The sequence below is a fragment of the Conger conger genome, chromosome 1 (assembly GCF_963514075.1).
Source record: "Conger conger chromosome 1, fConCon1.1, whole genome shotgun sequence".
In the NCBI taxonomy this organism is placed as follows: domain Eukaryota; kingdom Metazoa; phylum Chordata; class Actinopteri; order Anguilliformes; family Congridae; genus Conger; species Conger conger.
Window position 1 is genome coordinate 77,447,596 of NC_083760.1, and position 23,581 is coordinate 77,471,176.

Here is a 23,581-nt window from a genome sequence, read left to right on the forward strand (position 1 = left end):
CAGAGGCTAAGTAATGTTGGCCAACAGAAGGGAACAAATTAAGTGCATTCTCTTTTTTGAAGTTGAGAGCCCTGCCAACTGACGACCACTAAAGTCAACCACAGTGAGAACAAATAAGGATTCAACTCTGCCTCCAACAGTCCTTAAGTCAGAGCAGACCACTGATTGACTCTTGAGTTGACCTACTGGAGAGGGTACCTGCAGGTTTACCACATTTTCTGTTACCACTCTAAACTAGTTCCCTTGTATGAAGGAATGTATGAATCTTAATCAGTTGTTCTTCATGCAGATGTTGATTCGTGAAAAAAACTCTTTTGAAAAGTACCTTCTCCTCGGGAACTGACAAACCCATGAAAATGCTATTCCTTCACTCATAGCAGTGACTTCAACTCTCTTTTGTGTTCTCTCTTTCTCTGACTCTATTCTCTTACATTTTTCACTTAAGCTTACATTATAACCAAGCAATACTATTGACCTGCAGTTCAGAGAGAGTTGGAGGTACCGCAGACCAGCGTTTGGTCTGGGAAGTGGGATTGGTAAGATACCATGTCACGTGGAGAACTGGACAGACCCTCGGCGATGGGGTGTTCTGTGGGGGGAGAGGAGACCTGAGAGAAGGGCAGAAGAACAGTGAAAAGACTGAAAATGAGGAGTGTGAAGGCGGATAAATAAGAATCAAAGGGAACTTTTGGTTTTGTACCTGCTTCTGGTGCCTGTATAGAACATGGGTTTTCAGTACCCGCCCTTATGAACTATGCAAATGCCTGTAAGCAAAAATAAGTTAAAAAAAACAAGAGTTTTCTTATTAGTCTGATGCAATTTTCAGGTTATGTGTGTTTGGATGTTTTTTCAATATGTATGTAGTATGTATTCTGTGTAACGCAGTTTGGATTCACCTCTTGAAGGGTTTACCATTTTGTATTAATTAGTACATCCAAATATTTGTCTTTGTACCTGACTACTTGTGTTTGGTTTTAGGATAGTTCTCACACACAATATCTCCACTATATGCATTGCAGAGTGCTGTCCCAAATTTTTGTATCATCCACTCCTAAGTGTATGGCTTTCAGAAATGTTCAGCACTGTTGTATGTTATTTTAAATGTGAACCTATGGGATAATAACACCGACATTATTTTGAGAATGTGTTTTACCATAGTTTTCCATAGTTTTCTCCTGGGAATTATGTTTTATTTCCTATATAGGTGAATGTAGAGAGCTAAGGAGGACACTTTTGGGAGGCTGGACAGGTTTGACTGTAAACAAATTGCTGAGAAATGTATTTGTTATTTTTAACTGAAAGCTCTCATCTGGCACTGTGTCTACTTTTGGTTGCTCAAGGTGAACATGTATTAACCTGAATTGTACATTTTTCATTACAAAGCAAAGGCATGTGAAGAAGTTGGACAACTTTGGAGAATGAGAGATAAGAAAGATGAGTATTTACTGTATAGAAAGCATGCTGGTTTGTCCTTTTTTAGTCGCATGAGAACGTTCTGTCGATGTGTCTGTCCTGAAGAAAGCTCTTTCCTGGTCTTTTTTGGTTTGGATATTGATCACAGAACCTTTCCCAATGCCTACCTCAGTCCGAGGAGGAGTGTTACTTTCCCAGTTTCCTTTAATGCTTTGTGCATGTTCAGCTGCTCTGGCCAATCCCATTTCCTGAGGCTCCCCATTACTAACCCTTGTCTGGCACAGGCCAGCCTCTGATACCTGAAAGGTACTATCGCAGCACGGATTCCTGATGCCCCTCTGAAACCCAGCTGCATCCCATGAGACTGAAGCACTCTCTCAACGACAGCACGGCAGTGCTCCCCTGGCCTTGTGAATTACGTACCGGACAGGGATGCCCTGCTGACAGAGCTGTCCATCAGCATGGAGTCAGGTGGGGACACCCTTACTGTTTTACATGGGCATGACATGCACATCTGACTGGACAAACTTTACACCCCGCAAAAAAATCAGGGCACCTGTTTGATGTTTTGACCATTTTGTTTTTTTGTTTTTTAATACGACTGCTACCACGCAAGCTCGAGATAGGATTCTTTTGAGACCTCCAATGAAGGATTAACTTTACTCACAGTTTTGGAATACAGTGCTTCAAGGCTTCATTATGTCAATACTACGCTGGCATCAGGGAGTGTTGTCGAACAAATGCGTTACCAGTCAGCTAAAGACAAACTCCCCTCTAGCCGTCATCAAGGAGTGTTGTCAAGGTAACCTGCTATCAGCCTTCGCTTTCAATGCACTTCACCATGCTTACTAGTTGAGCTAGCCACGCTACATAGGGCGAGATGCACATGGGGGCGCTAGCGAACACACTGTCACAAGTTCAAAGTCAATATCCTGAAAATATGTATTGTTGAAGTCCATATTGGAGCCATTGGTTAAACTTTGGGGAAACTGAGAGGTTTCTACAAAAGTTTCTACAAAATTATCACCCCAATGTTTTCACCTAGTGACTGGTACTAGTGAAATGTACTCGCGGATTATTTGACTTTCTGAAGTTGTATCTTGCGTATTTCTATCGAAACAATGGTTGAACAGTTGACGATGCAGAATCCATTCTACAATGAATGGAACTCCATTACCCTCCATGGATGGCTGTCTTTGCCTGCCATTGCCAACTGACAAAGAACGTGTGCACGCTACTGGAAATCCCACATGACAAGGTGGCAGACTTGTTACATAGGCAAGATTTTATAGGTCTCTGTGCACAGTCTGACCTACAGATGTAATTGCTGGATTAACATTTTTGTCACCTTTTTTTTTAAAACAATTTGGACATATGCATTACTCATCCTTCATACAGGTGGATAGAAATTTTACTTTTAAAGACCTTGACTTGGATAGAGCTGCAACTTGCTTCTTTCCAACCAAAGTGACTCGTTCAATCATCTTCAAAAATGTTTGCTGCTGGATGCTGATTTTCTGCTGTCTTGAAATTAATGATTGAATTTACCTAAAACAACTTGACCCTGACATACTGGAAGCACATAGAAAATCAATGCCAGAATACCAGCTTTACCTGAGAAACCCATACTTATCGATCTGATATTACTAACATAATTTTAGGTAAACACAACTTGACTGACTTCAAGTTGAAATATTGGATAGACCCTTCACGGCACGAACATAGGAAAGGACATATATTGGCAGCAGTGTAACACACTGCGCTCAGTTACTTTGGCTCTCACCATGGGAGCAGTGCGTGTAAAGAGACGCTTTAGCGCTGTGGTGGACAGCCCTCTGGAGGAAGAGGAAGTCATGAAGCTGGCCCAAAGCGCAGCCGAACCCGCCGGGGCGGGAGCCGGCTCCGGGAGTCCGGTCCCGATCCGGAACGGCAAAGCGCTCACCCTGCAGAGGAACGCTAGCACGAGCTGTGCAGGGGAACAGGGAGCGGCAGGAGCAGGAGGAGAAGGGGGCAGAGGAGGATACCCGGGGCTAAGGGGGGTAGGGGGAACGAGGGGCAGCTGCTCCTCCCCAGAGGCGGACTGTGCCTCCCTTTCCCCCTCCCCCCCCAGCCGCCGTCTGCGCCGGCCCCGAAGCCGCTTTGTGGGCAAGGACGGGCGCTGCAACGTCACCTTCGTCAACATAAGCGAGAGGAGCCAGCGCTACCTCACAGACCTCTTCACCACCTGCGTGGACATCCACTGGCGCTGGATGTTTGTGGTCTTCTCCCTCTCCTTCCTCCTCTCCTGGCTGCTCTTCGGATTCACCTTCTGGCTCATTGCCTCCGCCCACGGGGACTTCTCCGCCTCCTCGGGCTCCGGCCCCTCCCCAGGGGCCCAGGCAGACGGCCCGGGGCCAGAGCCAAGGGGGCGGCAGGTGGAGGAGCCCTGTTTCCAGCAGGTGAACAGCTTCATGGCAGCCTTCCTCCTCTCCCTGGAGACGCAGACCTCCATCGGCTATGGCTTTCGCAGCGTGACTGAGGCGTGCCCCCTGGCGGTGTTGGCGGTCGTGTTGCAGTGCATCGTGGGCTGCCTCATTGACGCCTTCATCATCGGGGCGGTCATGGCCAAGATCGCCAAGCCCAAGAAGCGCAACGAGACGCTGGTGTTCTCCGAGACGGCGGTGGTGGCTCTGCGCAATGGGAAGCTCTGCATGATGTGGCGGGTGGGCAACCTGCGGAGGAGCCACCTGGTGGAGGCCCACGTCCGCGCCCAGCTGCTCAAGGTGAGGAGCGGCCAGGTCCCTGTGTGCTGGGAGTCACCTACATTACATTACATTACACTACACTACACTACATTACATTACATTACATTACATTACATTACTGGCATTTGGCGCCCTTATCCAGAGTGACGTACAGTTTATTAGACTAAGCAGGAGACAATCCTCCCCTGGAGCAATGCAGGGTTAAGGGTCTTGCTCAAGGGCCCAACGGCTGTGCGGATCTTATTGTGGCTACATCGGGATTAGAACCTCTGACCTTGCATGTCCCATCATTTACCTTAACCACTATGCTACAGGCCTAACACTGCTCATGTCCATATTCACATAAACCGCATCAGTGCACAGTGACATTTTAACCTCAGATCGTAAGGGAAATTTATGGTCCTAAGAAAGGTAGAAGGGTATTCATTGTTTAATTAAAAAAAATAATGGTAGTGATTCAAATGAGGCTCGCTTTGTCACAGGATGAAATCAGATAAATCTAAAATCCCCTTCACTGTGTTCAATGGTCCATTTGACAAAGTCACACTGGAGCCTACTCAGTTTCTCTGGTTGAGTGAAATTGGAGACGCCGGGGGTGCATTGTCATAAATGCATACTTGCACACTGCATGCTACACGCACTGATGCTGATGCCTAAATGTGTATAACAGTGCTTTGTGATTTCCATGAAAAGTTATGTAATTGAAGGTGAGTCAATCCTATTAGCGTGATTCATTTCAGCTTCAGCCACTGCATCAAAAGTCTGGCTCTCTATTCTGATTCTGAGGCTGTCCTCCAGTGGCCCACTAATGACTCCGGCCGCAGTATTATAAATAGAATGACTGAAGAAAGGAAGAACACGATTGTCACAGGTGGGACGGGGACGGCTCATTGTGTCCACCTCATTCGGCAGCAGTCCCTTATAATATCCTCATGAAGATGACCAAGACGTGACCATAACCAAGACATGGTGAGAGAAAAGCACAGGGACTAAAATTATTTTTGTTCATTGAGATTTCTTCTTATCTCTGCATAATAGTTGCAAATCTGTGGGTTTACTTAACTGGCATTTGACAAATGTACATGTTGAACTTGTAAAAAGATATTGCAGAGAAAGGTAGAGATACAGAGAAAGAATGGAGGGAGGAAGAGAAGAGAGGGGGGGGGAGAGAGCGACATCTGGCCTGCAGCCACTGTTTAATAACAGCCTGTTTTGTTCTCTGGGGTTTATAAGATTTGCAGAGGGATTAATTTTGCCTGGATTCTTTTAACGCGAAACTATTACCCCTTGTCATGTTGCCATGACTTCTGCGTGTGGCTTGTTTGTATGCATGTGCGTATGCATGTGGTCTTTGGGTTCGCATGTCTGTGTCTTCTCAAGTTGTATCTTTTTATTTTCATGTTTGTGTGTGTGTATCGTAAAGACATTGGTTAATCTGGTATATATCGGGATGTGTCTTTTGTTGTGTGTGTGTGTGTGTGTGTGTGTGTGTGTTTCTGCATGCAGACATGTTTGTGGTGTTTTATGTGTACAGTATGTGCATACATGTAGGTAAGGTGTTGGTCAGTATACAGTATATTGGCTACACTGCTCTGTGATTTGATGTTGATATTGGTCCTGCTGTGTCACTTCAGTGCTGAGGGTGTGCACATTGTTTATATTCATGTCTGTAAACTGCCTGCTGAGCCTATTTACATTGTCTGTATACAGAGAAGCCTTAAACACAAGCAGATCTTTGTAGGGATTAGCCCAAACCGCAACTGACCAGACCTTCCATGTGTGGCATTTACATAAGTGTGCTGCTCAGTCCTTGTATAAAGTATTATTCACCTTGTAAAATATGGGCCGGTTTCACAGACACAAGTTAAGCTTAATCCTTGACTAAATTGAGTTTTGTATGGAGAATCTCATTCAAAATTGAGTTTACTGTGGGACTAGGTACAGTTTCTGTATCTGAAACTGGCCCTATATGTTACATGTACAAATATATATATTTATATATGTATTCTGTACTTATCATATACTGTACATGTGCAACATGCTATAATGTATAATTTTACATATAGGATAACATCATCCCACCTACACACCTCAGTCAAACCAAGGCCACCTGAAAGGGGGTGGACCAGTTAGAGCTGAGCTTGTGACTTGGGTCCCCTGGAAATTTATGTGAACTGAAAGCAAACAAATTTCAGTTGGAAATTAATGAATCAAAAATGGTGCCAACCTGTGGTAGGTCTCTGACATGGAGCTTCCATCCTTAACCATCCTTTCTGTTCCCGCCTGTCCCTTGTCACCCTAATTTTTCATAATTCACACTTGCTAGGGTGCACCGGCTGTTGAAGGCAACAGAGCAACAAAACAGACATAGATGCAGAGTAATTTTATTGGTGGGGAGTGCAGGTGTAAGAGAGAAGGCAGAGAGAGATGTAGGACAGTAAAAACATAAATAAAGTCTGCAATGTGGGGTTAAGGGCCTTGCTCAAGGGCCCAACTCCTGCAGCTACACTAGGGCTTGAACCACCAACCTTCCAGGTCCTAGTAAAGCAACTTATCCACTCGGCTATAGGCTGCCCTATAGTGAGGGAGTATAGCTTGAACATATACAGCAATAAAGTTGGTTCATGGATTCTGGTGGATAAATTGGACGTGTGGAGATTTGGAATGGCTTGCACCAGGTTGGGACGGTGGGCTGGACTGCAGGTTTCTCCATACCTGGCCAGTCAAACCGAATCCCTGGTCTCCCTCTGGTCTCTCCCCAGCCCAGGGTGACCCCGGAGGGCGAGTTCCTGCCCCTGGATAACATGGACATCAATGTGGGCTTCGACACGGGCACCGACCGCATCTTCCTGGTGTCACCCGTCACCATCGTGCACGAGATCGACGAGGAGAGTCCGTTCTTCGAGATGGACCGGCGGACGCTGGAGCGCGACGCGGACCTGGAGGTGGTGGTCATCCTGGAGGGAATGGTGGAGGCCACCGCCATGACCACGCAGTGCCGCAGCTCCTACCTGGCCTCCGAGATCCTGTGGGGCCATCGCTTCGAGCCGGTCCTGTTCGAGAAGAACAACAGCTACCAGGTGGGGAGGGAGGGGACAGGAGAGAGGGAGGTCTCAGTGCAATGCAGCGGGAGATCAGGAGGGCGGTGTGGTGGCAGAAGGGTTAGCCCTCTTGCTTCACAAGAAGGAGGTTGTGGGTTGGAGTTTACATGCTCTCCCGGTGCTCGTGTGGGTTTCCTCTGGGTACTCTGGTTTCGTCCCACAGCCCAAAGATATGTAGGCTCCAGGACTCGCTTGCAAAAGTGATGCCGATTTCAATGTGACTACCCTGGTTAAGGGTAAAAATAAATAAATAAATAAATAAATAAATAGAGTCCCAGTGCAATACAGCCGGGGAAAGAGTGTCAGAGCAGTGCACACATCTATTTATGGGCACTGGCTGGACAGTAAGCAAGAGAATCACACACAGGAACTTCCAAATGTGTTTCATGAGTGGAACTTACACTCTTTCCTGATCACAGTGAGGGGAAAAAAGTGTGATGTTTAGACCGAGGGGTGACTACTGTAACAGTAAGCACAAAGGAACATATAAATACTTGGTGAAATGTTGACTCAGTTAGTGTTAAATGTACTCTATCAACATTGAGCTTATGCAAATAATTTTTTGGTGAGCTGCCTGTCCTCCCATTTTAGACGCCCCTCTGGCCCCTTTCTGTCACGCAGGTGGACTACTCCTTCTTCCATCGCACGTACGAGACTCCCAGCACCCCCGCCTGCAGTGCCAAGGAGCTGGCGGAGCAGAAGTACATCCTGGGCTCCCGCTCGTCCTTCTGCTACGAGAACGAAGTCGCGCTGCAGCTCCCCTCCCCCGGCGACCGGTCCGCCGCCCCGTCCCCACGGACTGACGCCCCGCGCCGAGCGTACCCACCCTCACACGCAGTGAGGGGCTCCGGCACGGGAGGGGAGGACGAGGGCGAAGGCAGAGAGAGATGTAGGCCAGAGTGAGGAGCGAGAGCGGAGATTGAGGGAGGGAGAAACGGGGACAGAAGGCGAGGGAGTTGGAGGAAAGGAGAGAGGGAGAGTCGTACTTAAAAAGGAGCGATGAGAAAAGAGAACGGGGGGGGGGGTCAGATGAAGACAGGTGAAATTACATGAAGGAGGTTAATTGATGATGTCAGGGCTGTGAATTTTAAAGAAGAGCGAGTGTTTATTGTTAAATATACAGATGTGTAACTAAAGATAAGGAACTCAGGTCAATGAAATGAGAGTCAGGGAGTGATAGAAATACATCGGAACAGATAAAGAGAGAGGTGAGAAGAGGGGGGCTGCAGCACTGACCCAGCTTGCTGATTGGACTTGGCGATCTTACAATATTAAAATGAACACGTTTGCAATGTTTCTGTACGGACTTGTCGATTCCGTGTAGTGGCTCCAGTACGTTTCTAACAGACATACAACAGTACCCTCGTGTGGTCAGTATAAGTAACAGCATGCCCTTTTGTGTTATTTCCACCTGCGGTTCAACTGTTTCGATACAGGTGCATTTACAGATTACAGATTACCCACCCACATGTTTATGGAACTGTGTTGTGGTGAGATGCAATATGTTTGCCATGAAAACACAAGTATTTGTTGCTAGTTATGTCATTTCCAAAGGAGAGAAAAAATGCTGAATTGTGCAGCGGTGCTGATAAATGAATGTTAGATTGCATGCTGGAGCTACTTCTTAACAGATTAATAAAGCGGAGAAGCTACTTGAAATTTTTGCAGCAATTTTAAGTAGTTTCACAAGGCATGTTGATAAAGGTTTGTATTCTCTTTGATCTAGAACTATTTTATATTATTTTTATGTCAGGGAAGCAATAGGGAAGCAATGTATGTGAAAACTGCTGTATATAAACTGTAAGGGTATAGCGAAATCCTGAAACAATCCTGAAATTCCACTATGTTGTGTTTTTTTTTTTTACAGGTACAGACTTAGAAAAAATAAAATACAACCAACTGATACACATAACACACAGACACACAAAAAAGTAAAAATAAAAATAATAATAATAGATAAGGCTGTTTATGGTGCTTATGTTGTCACCATATAGCCATTTAGCTTTTTTATAAGATGAAGACAGAAAAGACAGTGTTTTATTTTCAAATTCACTTTTTCAAAAATGTTTTACTTGTACGCAGTCAGGCTTCAGTTTCTCTTTGTTGCTGCTTCTGTGTTGTGGACTCATCAGGTTGCAGGCTGTAGCTGGATGACTGGTGTCCTGACCAACACTCAGGCATGAGTGTGTCCTGACAAACACTTAGCCAGGCATGAGTGTGTCCTGACCAACACTCAGTCAGGCATGAGTGTGTCCTGACAAACACTCAGTCAGGCATGAGTGTGTCCTGACCATGAGTGTGTCCTAACCAACACTCAGTCAGACATGAGTGTGTCCTGACCAACACTCAGTCAGACATGAGTGTGTCCCGACCATGAGTGTGTCCTGACCAACACTCAGTCAGACATGAGTGTGTCCTGACAAACACTCAGTCGGGCATGAGTGTGTTCTGACTAACACTCAGTCAGGCATGACTCTACACCCATCCAGCTGCCTCAACCACCACTGCCAACGTTCAGTCAGGGTTGTTCAGTATTGCAGTATGATGAATGTGGCCAGTGTTCATTTTGCAGTTGTATTCTTGACCTCTGTGTCTGTTGTTGGTTCTTGAAAACTGAGCACAATCAAACTTGTGAACAAGTTTCACTTTCAGGTTTTCTAACATTTGAACATTTGTTTTTACTGGTGCCTGAAAAGGGAATCATTTGGCAATGAAACCATTTTCCTGTTTCTGTTCTATTGACAGTTAATGTTTCATTGTATTTATTGTATTTTATCAATCCTTTCTGATTATGACAGGGTGTGCTACTCCTGTACACAAGTGAGATGCAAATAGTTATTGTATGTTTGCATAAAATAGGCATAATATCTTGTATTGTTGTATATTCTATCAGAAAAGGTTTTTATACATGTTATTCGCAGAGTAACAGCACACTTAGTAACTAAAACGTGCTTCATAAATGTAGTTATGGAGTGGTGGTCATTACAGAGGCACTTAAATATAGCCCTGCACTGAATTGAACACGAACAGAACTGATATCATTGCTAACTTACTGGGAGGAAACAAAAATATGTATGTGAAGCATCATATATTGCAGAGCACTTGGCATGAATATTTCAGGAAGTTATGTTTTAATTTGCATTGTTCTATTACTCTATTGTTATTGTGTGTTGAATGATTTCCCCATTGCTCTCCTTGACTTTGACTTTCCTGTTTATGTGACTGGTTTGTGATCTGATTGTCTCTTTTCCTGTTCCACTCCAATTGGAATGTAACTTGAATCCTAGCCACCTGCACTATGGAACTTTGCATTAGCTATCACGAATAAAACCCAAAGAAATCTGACCCCTTGACATTTCCTGTTTTATTGCTTATTAGATTCCATGCTAACATCTTGGGGAAGTCAGATTCATGAATGGTACTGTCTGCTCTTCTTCTTTTTTAGTTCACTTCTTCATGTGTTGTATAAACGATTTCATGTTAATGTCCTGACTGTAAGGAAGAAAGCTCTTTGAAATTTCACATCCACTGAGTGAAGGCACAAAGAAAAAAATAAATCTTGTTTGATTACGTGTGTTTATTTTAGTGGGGTTTTTTTATCTCCCTCCATCCAAAGTTTGACACAAAAACAGTAAAGTTGTCGGTAAATCCTTTTGTTCTTGTGTTTAATTGTCAGTAACCTGTTTCAGGTGCTACATTTGGTCCTTGCTCATTTTGATGAGTTTGATGCTCAAATGGTTTAAATATGTTGCATTAATAACAAATTTAACTTAGATTTGTTTGTGAAGGTGAAAGACAAACAGCAAAGGCAAATAATTTAATATGTTCTTCGATGTGATGACGCTGCTGTGGGGAGGCTGAAAGAGACGTTGCCACATACCTCTCCAGGTGCAACCTGGTAAGACTGGTTCAAGACTGGTTGCAGTGTGTCTGAGATTCCCAGTGTGTCTGAGAGTCCCAGTGTCTCTGAAATTCCCAGTTTTGAAATTTGCAGTTTGAGATTCACAGTGTGTCTGAGATTCCCACCTAGCCTGGCAGGAGGCCAAGTTGTGTCAAATGCTGCAGTGAGATCCAGGGGAACTGAGAATATGGATACAGCTCTTTCAGTGAAGGGCCTTTGAATTCCCTCTATAAAATCCAGCAGCAGAATAAAAGCCAAATCTCTAAAGCAGGTTGTCAAGAACCACATGCTCTGCTGGTTTCCATTGTTGTTCAGCACATTATTGATTAATTAAAGCATTTACTTGTACATTAAATTCCTGTTGAACCAGTTACTGACTGAAAAGGGAGGGGGGGGGGGGGGGCAGTACAGCCCATGGCTCTCCTAGTCCAGACTTGGGAACCTGTCTAAAAGTGAATGTGAACATGTGAAAAGCATTGTAAAACAAGGAGTTGTAGACAAGGTCATACTTATTACAGCCTACCAGTACTTTTACCTGATCTGCTTTGAAACTGTTTGAAGTTTAACTAATGACTTTAGCCTCTAGCTAGCTGTTTAAGAAAGACAACTTAATAGAGTAATTTCCATTAAGTCGCACCATAATTTTTGAAGGTGATATTCCACTTCGGCCTATTTCATTTTATTAACTGCATTATCCATGACAAGGAACTGGTTTAGCAGCCCTCGTAACAGTCCTAGGCGTCGTGACGAGACGTCAACAGGGGGACCTCAAGACTTGGTAATAGCATTATCAAAAAAATCTGGGACGGTTTTCTCTTTAAGCGCAGAACTCCTTACAGTGCGACAGACAGTATCCAGCTTCTGTAATCAACAAAGAGCGCACCGCGCACAAATCTGTGCCCACCGCGAAGATTCTGCAATGACACCTGTTCCTCTCATTTGTTTGGCCAAACGTTGTGTCGATCATTGCAAACGTCTCCCGATTCCACAGTTCTATTGGTCACTCTTTGTGAACATTATCTAACGTTGCATGCCATTCGACGCCGTGGTAACGAGTGCCAGTAAGAGGGCGGGACACTACGGCCTCTTTAGTGGGTGGGTATATGATAGAAATCTTTCTTTCTATTGGGAAGTATTTTCTAAAAGGCGGGGTGTATCGCATTGTCTCGATAGCTATTGGTCAATACGTCGAAGGAATACATTCTCAATAGAAGCATCAGGGTTGCCATTACTTTCCTGTCTGCTTTATTCTCAGTGTGTGTGTGCGGCACCGCCTGAACAGTGTAGTGATAAAAGCCGCATTTGCAGTATAATTTCTTGCAGTTCATATCGAACGGAAAGACGGGAAAACACCCTGTTTCATCTTCTAACGTCCCATCCTGCTCCAGTTTTCCGCAAAGAATTTAAAGGTGAGAGGTTTTTTGGCTGTTTTCAATTTTAGTCTTGGATACATTCGGCTTATTTTCCACGGTCGGATATCGTATTTCATTGGGTTAGCTCGCTGGCTACGTTAGTCTAAATGCGGGTGGCATAAAGCCGAAATGATACCGAATACGGGAGAGACGTTCAACTGTAGCTACTAGCCAGTAGACAACGCACCCACTTTTATTTTTAAGTAGAATCATGTTTGCCATTGATTAGCTACATTAATTGTAGGCTATATATGTGTGATGATAAGATGTTGCCATCTCGTTACCTACCCTATTTTCATCATCATCACCATCATGATCATAATAATTAGACTGACTTTTTAAACATTACATGATGTTTTTATATTTTCAATGGAAAACGTCTAAATCGATGACCTAATATTAGCATATTATTATTATTCTTATTATTATAATAATAATTATTAATATTATTCTTATTATTCTTATTATTATGACAACACACAGGAGCTCATCACCTACCATCAAAATCATTATGTCGTCTGACTAGCGAACAGGCAAATATTCTGTCAACGGCGGGCCGTCTGTCAGTAATAATTCATATCTTAACGCTGTAGGTGTGGTTACGCTCCTTTGTGGGAATCTATTGTAGGTCGTTTATAATGAGAGTAGCTCTCCCTACCGTTCTCATGGGCGGTAGTGGACGCACGGAGAATACGGCAAGACCTACAGTAGCGCTCGGGTTAGTTACAATGTGACCGCTGCACCCACTTTAACCCCTCACAGTCATATCTGTAATGCTTTCATCCTCAACTAAAGCGTGCTGAGTCAATTATCTGCCTTAACAAACTTGCACGCATCTACACTGGTGCAGCGCGACAGTGTTAGAATGTGTTACCATGGAAAAGGATGATATCCAAACTGGGAGGTGTTGCCACAATAGTTTTTGGTTATGTAGTTAAGTGTAGTAGCCTAGACCTACTGTTCAATTTCACTGCACGAATAAGACTTTGTTTTTACTGTAAATGCGAAACTGTTCAAGCAGTTGATTAAAGTGTATACAAACAGATATTATCATGTTATAATCGGGTACCTATTATATTGCTGTCTGTCTGAAATGATTTAGCTGCCCATCTTTTTTTTTTTAAACAAAGTGCACATGTAAGACAAGTCCTTTCACCATGTAAATGAAATGTGCTATGGCCAAACCATTTACAAACACTGCACTGGATGTAGACCTACAATGAAATCAGAAATGCATACCTAGAAAAAACAAAGCACTCATACTTGCCATAGTGAGTATGGTATTCTCTCGTTGGAATGACTCAACACCCTTTGTAACAAAAGGGGATGAATTAGTGTTACTGCAGGAATTTAACACAGTATGCCAAAACAGAAAGGAATGATAAGAATTAGGGTGGATGCCATACCTTCATTATATTGCCAATTTGAGACTGAATCTGTGACTTCATGTATTTGTAGTTTTTATATGCTGTTATTGATCTTTTTTTTTCAGAATGGATAATTTGTTTTATTGATTTTAAGTAGATAATGCAATGCTTTGTGACATGTACACTATGGATAGATAGATGGATAGATAGTTTGCAGAACTGCACTTATCCAGCAATTAAAAATATATTGTTCTGTATGCAAGATGTAAAGTAAAGATGTATGTAGTTCTCTCTGTGAGTAATTGTAATGGCTGTCATTTCGTTCAGGGGGATTCATAGTATGGCTTGGCCATTCACTGTCAGGTTGATTTGAGTAAATGCAATGATTACAAAAAAGTGGTCTGCCTCCTTCCCTGTCTGTCCCTGTCTCTTGCTCCGACTGTCAGTGTAGCGAACCATCAAGCCAGTCGGTGCATCGTCCTGAACCCATCCCCCTCCTCTGTCACACAGCGCCTCACTAATACGCTGTACTCTTGAATTAGGGCATCCTTTACTCTCTCTGCTACATTTTATTAACCCCCTTTCCTACTCTTGCTTGTTAACATAGTAGACTCATATCACGTTGTTTAACACTCCTGTACTGAATGCTGGGACGATCAACATAGAAAGATACTTATGGGAGCGACTTTGTTTTGCTTTGCTGTGCTGAGGTTTTACTCTGTTCATTTGACAGCTGTCCGATGTCTATACAAACCCTCTTTCGCCCTCTCCTTTTCTCATACAGTACCATGTCCAGACCAGCAGGGGGCGGTGTCAACGATGTCAACCGCTTCCTCTACACCGGGGTGGGGCCAGCCTCCCCCAACGCCGTGTTCACCGCCGCCAGTCAAGCCGACTGGGCAGCCAAGCGGCTGGTCTGGGTGCCCTCGGAGAAGCACGGCTTTGAGGTGAGCCGGGGCCGGGCCCCAGGGCCGGGCCTAGTGCCGGGCCTTGTAAGGCATCCCTGCCGAGTCATGGAGCCGCGGTCATATCCTCGGCAGACACTCTGCCGCGCAGCGCTAGTGTTACAACGCTGCCCACCGCTCAGGTGTTTTGCCGCTGATGCCACGTCGTCTCGGCCGCGTGCTGACGCGGCTGCCGCTCTGATATTACGGTCTATGAATAGAACAATCTGCCCGTTCAGCCCGTCATGTTAAACAGGCCCGGGGACCTCACAGAGCCTTCGTTTCAGGCCCCTTGTTGTGAGGGAATGTGTGGGCGGCTGGGAGGGGGGGAAAGTCGGAATAAATATGGAACAAAGCGGCAAGGAATCCTGTGACTGGCCTGCCGTGCTGAAGCCAACACTTCCTGCTATGAGGACATAAGAGCCCCTCTATAAGGGAGTCTCGTCGTCCTCGGCAGCTCTCGGCCTCTGTTTATGTCCCTCCCCCCCCCCCTTCCCCCCCACCCCGAATTCCCCCGCAGTCTGTCTGTCTCCATTTTCCGTCAATGCACTCAGTGTTCCGCTTCCTAGCGGGACGCGGAAGCGGTGCGTGTATGTGGGTCTTTCAGTCGCGACCCCGTGGTCGCGAGTGTTGGGCCAGCGGTTTGGGCCTGTGTGTGGCTCTGTAACAGAAGGCCTTAGTATTGTTCAGCCGTGTCCTTTCATGTCATAATAATGTAATGCGGATGTACACCGGCCAGCTGAGCAAACTAAGGCCACTGATGTCGATTCCTGAACATGCACAGTGATTCTGTGCTAGGAAGTGTATAGTACATAGTATCTTACTTACCCCATTAGCCCCATGTTGGCTTTAGGTCATTTTTATCAGTGGTGCCAGCTTTAGGCGATAATGTTTGAGCATTGGTTACTTGCAATGGCTCAGAAAAAAATGTTGGCCCATAAAATGGTTTATTTTAGAAAATAGTACCGACCTTGGCGCAGGGTTGTGTTTCTGAGTGTCACTGTGTGTTATTATCTGCTTGGGGAAATGGGTTGTAGAACCCTCATTATCTGCAGTGGCTTTGCGTGATGAGACATTCAGCTACACTGTGAAGTGTACCAGTGTGCGATGCAGTTCTCTTTGTCAGTGTGTAGTGTGTCAGTGTGTCGTGTGGTCCTCTTTATACATGTTATTACTGCATAGCAACAATAGTATGTCAGTATGTAGTGTATTACTGTGTTGTGTACAGTGTCACAATCAGTTTGTAAATGTGTGTCAGAGTATGCCTTGGGTCTTGAGTCTGTGTGGTATAGTGTAAGCTATATTGTCAATGTGTGGTGTTTTTGTGTCAGTGTGTGTTATCATATATATTGTGTTGGAGTATGGTAGATAGTGTGTTGTACAGTATAGTGGAATGTAGTATAGTGTGTGTAATGGTACAGTATATTGTGTCAGTGTGTGGTATAGTATACACTCAGTGACCACTTGTACATCAGCTCATTAATGCAAATATCTAATCCGCCAACCATTTGCCAGCAACTCAATGCATAAAAGAATGCAGACATGGTCAAGAGGTTCAGTTGGAGTTCAGACCAAACCTCAGAATGGGGAAGAAATGTGATCAAAATTACTTTGGCCACCTAATGATTGTTGGTGCCAGACAGATTTTCGTGCACAACATTCTCTAGTTTGCAAAAAACTAAAAACATCCAGGGAGCAGTTCTGTTAGTGAAGACACCTTAATGACAGAGGTCAGAGGAGAATGGCCAAACTGGTTCAAGCTGACAGGAAGGTGACAGTAACTCATATAACCATGTGTTACAATAGTGATATGCAGAAGTGGATTGGCTACAGCAGCAGCAGACCAATATGTCTTAACATAAGTCCAATAAATACATAATAATGTGGTCACTGAGTGTATATTGAGTGTATATTGTGTATGTGTGTGGTATAGTATATATTTGTGTTGTATGTGATATAGGGTATATTCTGTGGTATAGTACATATTCTGCCTGTGTGTGGAATAGTATTGTGCCAGTCTATGGTATAGTGTGTATTGTGCTGGTGAGTGGTATAGTATACACTCAGAGAGCACTTTATTAGGTAGAACTGTACACCAGTTTGTTAATGCAAATATTTAGTCAGGCAATAATGTGGCAGCAATTAAATGCCTAAACGCATGCAGACATGGTTAAGAGGTTCAGCTGTTTTTCAGACCAAATGTCAGAATGGGGAAGAAATGTGATCTAAGTGACTTTGACCGTGGAATTATTGTTGCTTTCTCGTACAACAGTCTCTAGATTTTGCAGAGAATGGTGAGAAAAACTAAAAACATCCAGTAAGCAGCAGTTCTGCAGGCAGAAATGCCTTGTTAATGAGAGAGGTCAGAGGAGAATGACAAGACTGGTAAAAGCTGACAGGAAAGTGACAGTAATGCAAATAACCACTCATTACAACAGTGGTATGCAGAAGAGCATCTCTGAACACAAAATCTCTGTCAAACCTCTAAGTGGATAGGCTACAGCAGCGGAAGACTTAATAAGTCTACAAAATAAGTGTTCATAAATATCTAATAAAGTGCTTACCAAGTGTATATTGTGGTGACGTTTGGTATAGAATATATTGTGATGGTGTGTGGTATAGTTTATATTGGTGTATGAAATAGTTTATTGTGTCTGTGTGTGGTATAGTATCTGTTGTCCTGGTGTGTGGTATAGTATATATTGTTCTGGCATGTGTTATAGTAAATATTATGGTGGCGTGTGGTATAGTATATATTGTGTTGGTGTGTGGTATCATATATATTGTGTTGGTGTGTGGTATAGTATATATTGTGATTATGCGCGCTACAGTGTATATTGTGCCAGTGTGTGGCATAGTATATATTGTGTTGGTGTGTGGTATAAATGGTAAATGTCTCCATTTATATAGTCCTTTATGGTATAGTCCCTAATGTCTGTGTGTTGGTGTGTGGTATAAATGGTAAATGTCTCCATTTATATAGCGCCTTTATGGTATAGTCCCTAATGTCTGTGTGTTGGTGTGTGGTATAAATGGTAAATGTCTCCATTTATATAGCGCCTTTATGGTATAGTCCCTAATGTCCGTGTGCTGTATGTCTGTGGTGCTGCAGGCGGCCAGCGTGCGGGAGGAGAGGGGAGACGAGGTGGAGGTGGAGCTGACGGACAGCAGCCGGCGGGTGACCCTGTCCCGAGAGGAGGTGCAGCGGATGAACCCACCGCGCTTCAGCAAGGTGGAGGACATGGCTGACCTCACCTGCCTGAACGAGGCCTCCGTCCTGCACAACCTGAGGGAGAGATACTACTCTGGCCTCATCTACGTGAGTCACGCGCACTGCATTCTGCACAAGGGAGAGAGAAGCTAGGCTCACCTCACGTAGGACTCTGGGAGGACATGACCTCAGAAAGAGTTATTATCGGTCCTGACTGAAGAGGAGTCAGTAAGGGCCTCGTAACTCGAAGGCCTCACATACTAGCGAGGTTATAGGAGATTTTGACACAGAAGTACCATGGTTTCAGAGGATACACAACACTGATCTTTGAATAAAATATCAATAAATAACAATAATCAATAGCAGATTATGGTCAGTATTTGGCACATATATCTCAATGGGATGTGAAATTTCTTTACATGATAATTCATAAGTCAATTCATAAGTGCTTAATTGTTTGTAGGAAGCACACACTTGTCAATGGCCCTTTCAAATGTGATTCACCCACCCACTCCTCCTGGGCTGCACTTACAGCTAGACTCACCATCGGTGCATTATGTCATTAGCTTCAGCTGCCTCTGTGTACAGGAAGGATGTAGGATGAATGGATAGAGGAATGCTTGCAAAATTATTTCTTTGTAAAGGAACATGTACAATATTAAACACAAATGTTGTCATTATGTACCGGATTTAGGATTAGCTCATTTCCATCTGCAGTCCCTTGGCAGGGGACAGTTAATACATATATAAGCTGCGCAATCCACAATAACAATGACAATATAAATATACAGCACATCAAAGTGTAGAAGGGCATAAATGTATATGTTATAGTGCAAGCGTTATAGTGCATTAAAATTACGCATTGGCTATACACTATACAATCAATGCAATGCAATCCAGATATTTCATGATTACGTGTTTGTTTAGCCTTAAGCCATGTTTTTTGCTGTGAAGCTGCTCAAGAAACTGACCAGGCATATATAGCAGCTTCTCCAGCTTGTGACCAGGTAGTTGTACAGTATGACGTGTGACAAAACCAGTAGACCAGTAGGCTATGTCGATTTTTGCAGCATTAGTGGAAAGACAGTTTCTTATATAAAAAAAAAGTATAAGCCTGAGGTTCGACAAGTTCTATTTGATTGTGTTTACCATTTATTTGATGTCTTTCTTAAAAGTAAGGTTAGTATCCAGGATAATGCCAAGATATTTGAATTTGCTGACTTTGTTGATTGTTGATTGTTGACTTGAATTAAAATATCAGCACAAACTGTGTGTCGTTGAGTTATAGTGAAAAACATACCCACAGTTTTGCTGACGTTTAAGCTTGACTGACCGACATGACTGAGGAAGCCACTGTGATACCATGGCCATTAGAGGCAGTTTGCTCTGCCGTTTTGGAATGTACATACACAGCAGTGTCATCAGCTTACATTTGAACATTTACCCCATGACACTGCTGGGGAATGGCATTTACATAGAGACTAAATAACAAGGGGCCCAGGACTGGTCCTTGTGGCACTCCCATTACTCATTTGCCAGATGATGAAAGCACATTATTGATTATTGATTGATTTTTTATAAATTTTATAAATATATCATCCATTTCAGTGCACCAGGGGAAACATTAAACTTAGACAGCTTGGAGATTAAAACATTGTGATTGACTATGTCAAACTTTTTATGTAAATCTAAAAACACGGCACCTTTATCAAGCTTAGATTCCAGGAGGGCAGAGTGAATATCAAATCTTTGCCATGCCAGTGCTGATTTTGGCCTATAACCCTGTAAAAGTCACAGAAGTGGCTGTACTGTTGCTTGGGCGTAGGGTTCTGTCAGCAGAGTTGTCTCTGCAATTTCCCTGGTTAATTGGTCTGTCCACCCTATGCATGAAGTGGTGCTTCTTCAATACTGTAACTGCCAAACTACTGGATCACAGGGTGAGAACGATGAGATAGATAGAGGGGCTTGTTGGATTTGTAATCAGCCATGTTTGTCCCTGCACTCTAATCTGTATTGCAGACATATTCTGGATTATTTTGTGTGGTCATCAACCCCTACAAGAACCTGCCCATCTACACAGAGTCCATTGTAGAGATGTATCGCGGGAAGAAACGCCATGAAATGCCGCCCCACATATACGCCATCTCTGAGGTGGCATACAGAAGCATGCTGCAAGGTATTGTGGGATATGGGAAGGAGGGCAGTGTGGTTATTCGGGACAAATGCACTTAATCCGCCATTGTTCATGTTGCACAAGATCAAGAATTTTGTTGAAACAAAGTCTGAGTTTGATATAGACTCATCATCACATGAACTCTGTTTGCTCTGCCCTGATGTCAACAGGTGTGCCTGAACTCTTTCAGTAAAGTCGGCTGTTAATTATGCTGGAGAGAGTGGCTGAGTGAGAAAGCAGTTCAGTTTTTCCAAAGAGTCTGTCTTCGCTTTATTTTGGGTATTCAATATCTATGACTCTATTTTTATGCTAAGAATTATGCATAAATTAAGAAACTATGGTTTGTCTGCACTTGGCAACACGCAATATGGTTGGAATTTCTGAAAAAGGAATGCTTGAACGTCTTTCAAGGTGTGTCTGACTGCTCTCGTAGTAAATAAACTGGTAAGACCGGTGTTATAGTTCTGGGTGTGTAGCGAACTGTAAAGGGCAGGCACACTGAGTTTCACTCATGAAATGTCCTTATTTTTTCTCAGTTGTTTTATATGTTACAACGTGGCAGAATTGCATTCATGTCAAAAAACACCAAGGGCAATATTTCTGAACTGCATCAATTTATAAATCACGGAGACATTTTGGTGGATGTTTTGTAATGATTATATGAGTTATGGTTCTTATGGTTCTGCGAATAAGTCACATATTTCCCAGGTGGCAAATAATACAAATTTGAAAACCTGTATTCCTTTCCTACTTACAGATAGAGAGGATCAGTCTATTTTATGCACGTGAGTATCTGTTTACTTGGGACTTTTTCCTCTTCCTCCATAGCCCTTTATATTTGTATTCGGCCATATAAGCACATCTTAATTTAGTCAAAATATTCCATATGTTTAACATCAACATCAGAAGATTTGCCACATGTTTAGTCTATATTAAAGTATTGTTGCGTTGCTTGCCTGCTGAGGTCTGTTGTTAGCTCACAGCTTTAGAATGTTTCCCCTGGCCCTCTCAGACATACCTGACCTCTGCTAACCCAGCTTGCTGTCCTTCAGAAAGTTGGCTAATTGCCCTGCGTTGTCCCCTGCTGTCATATAAGCCATAATTAAGTGAAGTGTGGAGTTCAGAAAATGAAAATGGTTACTTCTCCCCCAACGCTTCATTTTGACTTGCGTAACTGCCATGTGACCGAAAGGGTACATTTTCATCGCTAGGCACATTTTTGCAAGATGATGTACTCGTAGCCGGCCCCCGAGTTGTGGTGGCCCTAAACAAGAAAAACGTGTGTTTACGCTAGCGGCCGACTCTAGATATGCTCGTGTAGTTGTACATGCGTGGCTGTGGGTTGAGGCATTGCTAACACTGGTCCAGCATAGTTTCAGCCACACTCAGTTACGCCAGAGGTCAGAGAATGCGGGGCACTGGGAGCACCAGTGTGCCCGATACAGTGCTCCTCTTACAGGACTCCTCTCAGCAGTAGGTGCCCCAGAGACCCCCAGATCTGCCCAGTGCGCAGCTGCCACGTACTGGGGAATGAGGGCTTGGCTGGCCTGGCTGAGTCACTCACCCGTCACTGCGGCTGTCATACAAGTCTTTCAGAACGCGCATATACCCGATACTTATTTATGATGAGCGCTTGCTGCTTTTTATATTCATGATTCATGTGCCTGCAGAACATGAAATGTACAAAGTGTTTTCTGATACTTTTCCTAAATCTGTTTCCGTTTTACATGGTTTAATGTAGTGGTATAAGTTTTTTTTCATTTCTTTAACTTCTCATTCCTTACATTGTGCCTTTTAATCCCTACGGTGTGGCTGTAGGAATTAAAAGGCACCGAGTTTTAGTCGGTGCCACATGTGTTGTTGTGGCTCTGTGCCTGTACAGAGCCCAGTCATAGTTGGACTGAGGCTGATGATGTGACTGAAATATTCCCTGGGCTCTTTCCAGCATGGAGCTCTTTTACCCTCTCCGTGTCTTCTTTTTCTTGCAGAGGGGAGTCGGGGGCTGGGAAAACAGAAAACACAAAGAAGGTTATCCAGTATCTGGCCCACGTGGCTTCGTCCCATAAAACATCAATGCCAGGGAGAAGCAAAGAAGCTTCCCTGCAGGTGAACTGGGCTTGGGAATGGTGGTGTGGGTCCGGACCGGTGTCTGGAATAACGATAATCATCACTATTAATCCTAATCATGGTGGCAACGGTAACTGGTCAATGGGATGAACTATAATAACTGCTCTGCTGCTTCTGCTGCTCCTGCTGTTCTGCTCTTAATACAGTACTGTGACGGATGCACGTGTGTGTGTGTGTGTGTGTGTGTGTGTGTGTGTGTGCGCGCGCGTGCGCACGTATGTGTGAATGTGTGTGCGCACGTGTGTGTGAATACGTGTGAGGGAGAGGGGTTCTGCATCTCCGCCCTGGTCCCTAACGTTTCTCCTTCTCCTTCCTCCTCCCTGCCCTCGCTCCCGCTCGCTCTCTAAGATGGATAACCTTAAATCTGCCCCGCGGGGCAGTGGGATGGTCAACAGGGTGAGTGGGCGGGGTCCTTGTCTTCCGGTGGCGCGTCAGACCAGCCTCTTTCCCGCGCTCTCCCTCCGGGAGGAGAGCCGGCTCACATGCGCACAGCTGCACTTTTCAAACGGGCTCTTTGGGCTGACTGGGGTAGAGCTATCAGAACTGACTGAACCAGCCACACACCACAGCGTTCTATCTGTGCTCTGAAGATGTTGTGGAGCTGTGTACAAGCTACTGAAGCGCAGGGCAGAGCTCTGCTTAGACTCGCTGATAAATCAGTCAATACCTTTTGGACCAACTGTAATAACACTTGTCATACACGTGTAACTTGATATCATATAGCCCTGTGGTAAAATTACAGTGCTGTATACAAATGTGTGTGATAGTGCTTTAGTGTGTGATAAAGAGGCCAGCTCCTTCCTTATGTTGGGAGCTGTGTGTGTGTGTGTGTCTGTTGAGGAAGAGTGTGTTTTCTGTTGGCTGAACGCTGTGCTCAGTGAACATTAGGGGACACTCTGAGTGTCGCATATGGAAAAGAGGGGCACACCCTCGCCCCTCCAGAGTTACGCACACTAAACTCTTAATGTTATTGTCCATAGCGTTCTGTTTGTTGTACTCATTCGTTTTGTTTCTGTGTGTTTTTTTTTTGTTTTGTTTTTGTTTTTGTCCTCGGTGCCCGTTTCATTCGTCTGCCTGGTCCTCCCCCCATCCATCCGTCCACCCTCCCCTCCTCCTTCTTTTACTCCCACAGAGTGTGCAGTATGTGAGTATAAGCATGGCACACAGGTGTTGCCTCGCCAAGTACAC

The 23,581-nt window shown here is 44.2% G+C and overlaps 2 protein-coding genes across 2 annotated transcripts in view; both read left to right on the forward strand.

Moving 5' to 3' along the window:
• Window positions 1-2,706: 2,706 nt before the first annotated feature.
• On the forward strand, window positions 2,707-8,232 carry kcnj14 (potassium inwardly rectifying channel subfamily J member 14). The gene is made up of 3 exons (XM_061249785.1): window positions 2,707-4,175; window positions 6,920-7,237; window positions 7,880-8,232. The coding sequence occupies exons 1-3, from the start codon at window positions 3,198-3,200 to the stop codon at window positions 8,159-8,161; spliced, it is 1,578 nt and encodes a 525-aa protein (XP_061105769.1). The 5' UTR covers window positions 2,707-3,197; the 3' UTR covers window positions 8,162-8,232.
• A 4,182-nt stretch (window positions 8,233-12,414) lies between these two features.
• myh14 (myosin, heavy chain 14, non-muscle) overlaps window positions 12,415-23,581 on the forward strand; it is a 39,869-nt gene continuing 28,702 nt past the window's right edge. Inside the window, exons 1-7 of the mRNA XM_061249913.1 lie at window positions 12,415-12,568; window positions 14,723-14,885; window positions 17,995-18,201; window positions 20,113-20,269; window positions 21,024-21,051; window positions 22,255-22,372; window positions 23,526-23,537. Coding sequence (XP_061105897.1) covers window positions 14,727-14,885; window positions 17,995-18,201; window positions 20,113-20,269; window positions 21,024-21,051; window positions 22,255-22,372; window positions 23,526-23,537 — 681 coding nt within the window. The 5' untranslated portion in view covers window positions 12,415-12,568; window positions 14,723-14,726. The remainder of the gene's footprint in view (window positions 12,569-14,722; window positions 14,886-17,994; window positions 18,202-20,112; window positions 20,270-21,023; window positions 21,052-22,254; window positions 22,373-23,525; window positions 23,538-23,581) is intronic.